The 6,000-nt window shown below is 36.8% G+C and overlaps 1 protein-coding gene across 1 annotated transcript in view; it reads left to right on the forward strand.

The window, feature by feature from the left end:
• CAT (catalase) overlaps positions 1 to 4,983 on the forward strand; it is a 56,082-nt gene extending 51,099 nt beyond the window's left edge. The window contains exons 11-13 of the mRNA XM_060764956.2: positions 1,296 to 1,403; positions 2,855 to 2,941; positions 3,877 to 4,983. Coding sequence (XP_060620939.1) covers positions 1,296 to 1,403; positions 2,855 to 2,941; positions 3,877 to 3,939 — 258 coding nt within the window. The 3' untranslated portion in view covers positions 3,940 to 4,983. The remainder of the gene's footprint in view (positions 1 to 1,295; positions 1,404 to 2,854; positions 2,942 to 3,876) is intronic.
• The last annotated feature ends 1,017 nt before the right edge of the window (positions 4,984 to 6,000 follow it).

Below are 6,000 nucleotides of genomic sequence, written 5' to 3' on the forward strand. Positions count from 1 at the left end.
TTAATTATTATTATTAGTTAAAATTTTCAATGTACATTTTTCATACTGTGTTAACTGTGAAATATAGAAATAATGACTTGCCATCCTTGCAGAAGGTCATGGGGATTGAGAGTGAGCAGATTCTTTGTAATTGTTCTGAAAACACCTGTGTTCCACCTAAATTATGTACTGTATGTATCTTTTCAGAAAGTGGTACACAGACTAGTATTTAAACAACCCACTTAGTAAGCTTTCCCTTTAGTACTTGGGACAAATGTAGTTCCCTTTCCATGCATTTTTCCTCCTTCAAGAACACATATGAAGACGTTTGTGGAATAATAATAATAATAATAATAATAATAATAATACCTGCTTCTCCTGATGGTTCAAGATAGGGTACAGGAAAGTGAAAAACATGAACGTAAAAATATAAACATTAAAATACATAGATAAAAAAACACAAAAATATAAAATAAATTGCACCAAACACAGATGCAGAATTGACATGTAGTAGCAATAGAATGTAAATCAAAACTCATGATTGAAAGTTGATTGAGTAGGCCTGCCAGAAAAGATGGGCTTCAGTTGTGTTTTAAATTCAAATAGTGTCTTAGAGAAAAAATGTGGGTTGAAATTTTCTTCTTGTGCCAGATTGGGGCCTTGTTAAAGAGTGCGATGATCTGTAGGCATAAACTTTAAAGTACAGGGTATTTTAAAATGATGAATTTCAAAGCAGTATATTTCATGATGGCAACATGTTACAATTAAACAAAAAGTTACCAACAGATTAATAAGTTAGTTGCTAAGTTTTACAAACTGTTTTATAAATGCTCCGTAGACCCTCCACTTGCTATACGGACAATATTGAGATGATAGTTGAACACAAAATGTCTTCTGTTGTAGTGCCACCACCTTGCAGATGTGGCAAGGGACTGTTTGTGCTCTGGGAGATGCATCTAGCTGCAATTATTTGAAACTCACCCTCAATGTTTCATTAACGGGTGATTTGTGGATACAGAGATAGAGCAATTTCAAATCAAGTCAATCGCTTTTGAGACTCCCTATATATTTAGTTTGGTATGTGGACCAAAGTTATAAAGAAAAAGCATATCTCAAATGACAAATTGAGAGAAATCTTCAAGAATATGCCTGATACCCATTATTTGTCTTCCTTGTAATAATGGCAGTGATTAATGTCTTTAGTGATGCAACATGAGGTCTACAGTTTTAAATCTTATTTTAGAAAAAATTATTAAGTGCTAAGGAGTGCAAGTTATATCACTAATAGAAAAATTGTCTTCAACTTTTATTTAAAGGTGCGAGACTTCTATACCAAAGTGTTGACAGAGGAAGAAAGAGCAAGACTCTGTGAAAACATTGCTGGCCATCTTAAGGATGCTCAGCTTTTCATTCAAAAGAAAGCTGTAAGTCATAAACTGTAATATTCATTGACTCCTGATTTTGTAAGGCCTTCTACTGTGAACATTTTAGGAGCAGAGGGGGCACACTGTTTGCAGGATGTATAGAAATATAAAACAGAAAGGACGAATGCATAAGTAAAAAGATAAAAGGTATTAAAAACATATAGGTTCAAGCTGTTTCCAAAACATCTTTTAAACACAAGGACCAAATAATAGTGAAAGCATCAGTTGCAGTACGATAACTCGCAGTTATTCTACTGTCCACAAAAGCTATAATATCTGCTTTCATTGGGATTTGCACTTGAGTAAGTGTGTGATTATTATCAAATTATCAGATGAAAAATAAGTTGTCAGTTTATGGCCTAATGTAGCTGTAAAGAAATTTAAGGTTATTCCCTGACTACTGGGTAGTTCAGAGAGGAAGAGAACACTACACAGCCTATAATACAGTGACTTTTGAAAGTGAGACCTGTGTCTATTTTTGGACTAATTTGGTCCCATTCCACACCATAGGTTGCCTTTGATCAAAATTAACAGGGGGAGAGGAGACATGCTAAATAAACTTACAATATTGCATGGTAACACAGAAATATGGAAATCTGAATAGTATGTAGACAGTCCTTGGGTTAGATACAAGATAGGTTCTGTAGATTCGTTTTGAAGATTAATTTTTATGTAAGTTGGAACAGGCCTGGATAGGGGAGCACCACAGCGGCAAAAAGTGCACTCTTTATAATTTGGCCCAAAATTGTACACTCTAGTGGCCACATGCTTAGAATTCCCTGTTTAAAAACCAAACTGTTAGAACACCAAAGGTAATCCTTCCCTCAAGCAACCTCTCCTGTTTAGTCCACCTCAGCTTCCTTGGGATGTACATAGGTTGTGGAATAAATGCAGTTTGGCACCACTTTAATAGACCTGGTTCAATGCTGTGGAATCGTGGAGGCTGTAGTTTTACAAAGTCTTTACCCTTCTCTACCAAAGAATGCTGCTGCCTCATCAATGCTGATGCCTATGATTGCATAGCCATAACAATTAAAAGGGGAGTCAGCCATGAAGGAAAGGAGAAGGAGGGGTGGAGAGATACAGAGATTGAAGAAGACATCTGCATATCGATAGGAAGAAAGAGGAAAGGGGGTTTGAAGAGATGTTGACAGGAAGAAATATGGAAAGGGTGGTGGAGAGATACAGACATGCTTGGGCTCAGCACTAAGATTTCATGGCATGCTCATAACTGGGAGTTGCATGTAAGCCAGGTGTTTGTAACTCAGGGACTCTCTATGTAGTAATTTGGAATACCATACCAGTAATATTAATTCATATCCAATCAGTAGCTGAACCTAATGTAAGCTGGACATGTTGAAGTTTCAAATCTACATAAGTTCTAGAGTTGACACAGCAGCCGGAAATGAAGAAGAAATAACTGTCTGCTTCAATCTCCTTTGGTGGTCCAGGTGAAGAACTTCACTGATGTTCATCCTGACTATGGTGCACGCATTCAAGCCCACTTGGATAAGCACAATGCAAAAGGTCCCAAAAAGGTATGAGAGCTATTTCATCTCAGACTGCTGTGTAGAAGGAGAAGACAAGGGAACGTTGACTAAAGCCATTAAGATGTGAACTGCTGTAGAATGGGAGTGGAAAATGGGAAGAGATAACTATACATGGAGATGCCCTCCATAAAATCTAGCAGTCCTAGTTTAATTGGGGAAAAAACTTTAAGGATTCTGAGGAGTAACTCTGCAAGTACAGAGGTATGTTTTTCCGAATGTCCACTAGTGCTGCATTGAAGGTTAACTCATTTGAATCATTTTAGGTACATCATTAAGCCTTTGTGATCTGTTTGTCATTTGGGGCTGTATGTTGTGGAACAGGACCCTATATAGGACTGCCCCACACAGCTGTTCCTGTGACCTGTTGCTCCTTCTTTCCCCAAGCTATGATTTTTCTTCTTGGAGGAGAAACAGGAAAAGTAATGACTGCAATACATTGCACATTCCTAAAACCCATGCAGACAAGTTGATGCTAGGGCTGATGGTACATCTAAATACCAAACCTTAGAGTGGGTTCTTTATTTATTTTGTGCTTCTTTTCCATCCTTTAGGATCTAAAACTCTTCAGGGTTGGATAAGATTCCACTCTGAATGGACTGTTAATTTTATTGTTACGCATTGACTTTAAGGGATAAGACGTAGTTAAATAAGGGAAAATACATTTTCATTGGAAAACGCAAAACCGTACAAATGTTTTAAAGAGTACTGTATTTATGTTGAATATAAGTTTCACACTTAACTTACATGTTCCTAAACATGTGTTTGAATTAAGTATGTGAAGTATTGCCATATTTTTTTAAAAAAGAAAATAGCCTACTGAAAGAAAATACAGTCAAAATCCCTCCTGTTTTATTTATTTTATTTTTTAAAAAAGCAACTCTGTCTACTTCTATTCTTAATTGATGTTATCATTTTCTCCCTAGGGTTATGTACACACTTATACCCAAACTTCAGATCAAACTGGAAAGGAAAGAGCCAATCTGTAAATGGCATGATTACCTGCTGATTAAAGCAGAATTTCATGAAACTGACATCTGAAAAATGATACATGCAATGCCTTAATAAACGTTTCTGCATTTTCTAGAAAGATCTTTTAATAGCAAGCAGTAACATTTACATTTGTATTTGCAATTTTCAAAAAAATCCAGATGATTACCATATAAGATGAAGCTATGCTAGCAGTAACTTTTAAGTGGACTATATTAAGTGTGTACCTGCAGTTAAATTTTATTAAGTCCTACAGATTTATCAACTAATTTGTTTTCTAACTGATATTTTACTTATTTACTAAAGAGAATTTACATAATGCTGAGAAGATCTTTATCTTTTACTGGCAGTTTGAAGATTCTCATAATAGATTTGCTGCACTCAATTCACATCCGTCCAATTATAGAAAATGATATATGTGAAACCTTTGTTAAAGTTTTAATTTTAAATATCTTTTAGGTTAGTGGCTAACTCATAATTTGCATTTATGATTACAACTAATCCAAATTACACAGTTTATACACTGAAACTATTCTAGCAATAACTTTTAAAGTGGAGCATATGAAGACAATGGCTACAGTAAGCTCTTGTTAATCTTCGCAAATTAAATAAGAATATTCCTTTCTTTATTCAAACTGATCTTGCGTTTATTCACTGAAGAAAACAGTCGAAATGCTCATAGATCTCTATTTTTTGGGGCGATTCTGCAGGTTTCATCATAATAGAGATACAAACTTTACAAAGATCAAATTTTAAGAAAGGCATGCCATCAAAGTGCAACCTCATTTTAAATGCTAAACTACAATGTCTGAATAAATATAAAACCATTGCTAAATTTCTTTGGGATTAATGTACTTAACTGCAAATATTACATTTTTCTGGTGCTAAAACATATCTTTTTGTTGATTGCAACAATGTATTTGTGTTATTTGAAGATATAATCGGTATCATAATTACAACACTCTTAAATGGAATTATTATAAATGTTATGTATTTCATCTTTATGTTTCAATTCTAATACCTAATAAAATCTTAGAACCTTTTATAGGCATTTCCACTTAATCTGATTTAATTGAGCCAGTTATTTCACTGCACCCGGGTGTATGAGACAGGCAGTTTAGTCCATGCTGCTCCCAAAAAAGAAGGAATTATTATACAGGACAGAGGACTGTGACAAGGCTGGGGGCAGCAAAGTACAAAACCTCAGCCTAGAGCAGGCATGCATAACATGCGTCCTGAGGGCCAGTTGCTGCCCTCACAAGGATTTGGTGTGGCCTACAGAGAACCCGCCATTCCCTCCTCCAAGTGTTTTCCATCTACATGTTTCCTTTCTGTATGCACAAAGTTGCAAAGCTCATCTGTGACAAAGGGAGCATCACCAATACAGTGAGCCCCCAGTAGCGCAATGGGTTAAATCCTTGTGCCAGCAGGACTGAAGACCGGCAGATTGCAGGTTCAAATCCGGAGAAAGCGCGGATGAGCTCCCTCTGTCATCTCTGGCTTCCCATGCAGGGACATGAGAAAATCATGGTAAAACATAAAAACATCCGGGTATCCCCTGGGCAACGTTCTTGCAGACAGCCAATTATCTCACACCAGAAGCAACTTGTATTTTCTCAAGTCACTCCTGACACGGAAAAAAGAAAAGAACAACCAATAGATCCAGACAAGATTCTGGAATTGCTGGTCTTAGTGGAAACACTGCCTTGGAAGGTTGTTGGACTGAGGCTGAAGTAGTGGGGGGTTGTGATGAAATTTTAAGGGGCATCAGACCTTTATTCAGGGAGGTTGGAATCTTGGGCTCAGGTTGTGGTGAAGAAAAAGGAGCTCATTTCTTGCTTCTGACTATTTTCCTTTCTCTTTGCCTCCGTCGTCTCATCATCTGGTAGCAAAACTGACAATTTGCTTGTGAGGGAGAAACTTGGCTATCTCACTCTTCCTTTTTCTTTGCCTCTGGGTTGCCTCTGCCATCTCCTTCTCCAGTGGGGAAAACCCCCAACTCACCATTGTTCATTTCCTTCACTTGTGAGGGAGAAACATAGCTTCACCTTGAAGTTGTT

The sequence above is a fragment of the Anolis sagrei genome, chromosome 1 (assembly GCF_037176765.1).
Source record: "Anolis sagrei isolate rAnoSag1 chromosome 1, rAnoSag1.mat, whole genome shotgun sequence".
Classification (NCBI taxonomy): Eukaryota; Metazoa; Chordata; class Lepidosauria; order Squamata; family Dactyloidae; genus Anolis; species Anolis sagrei.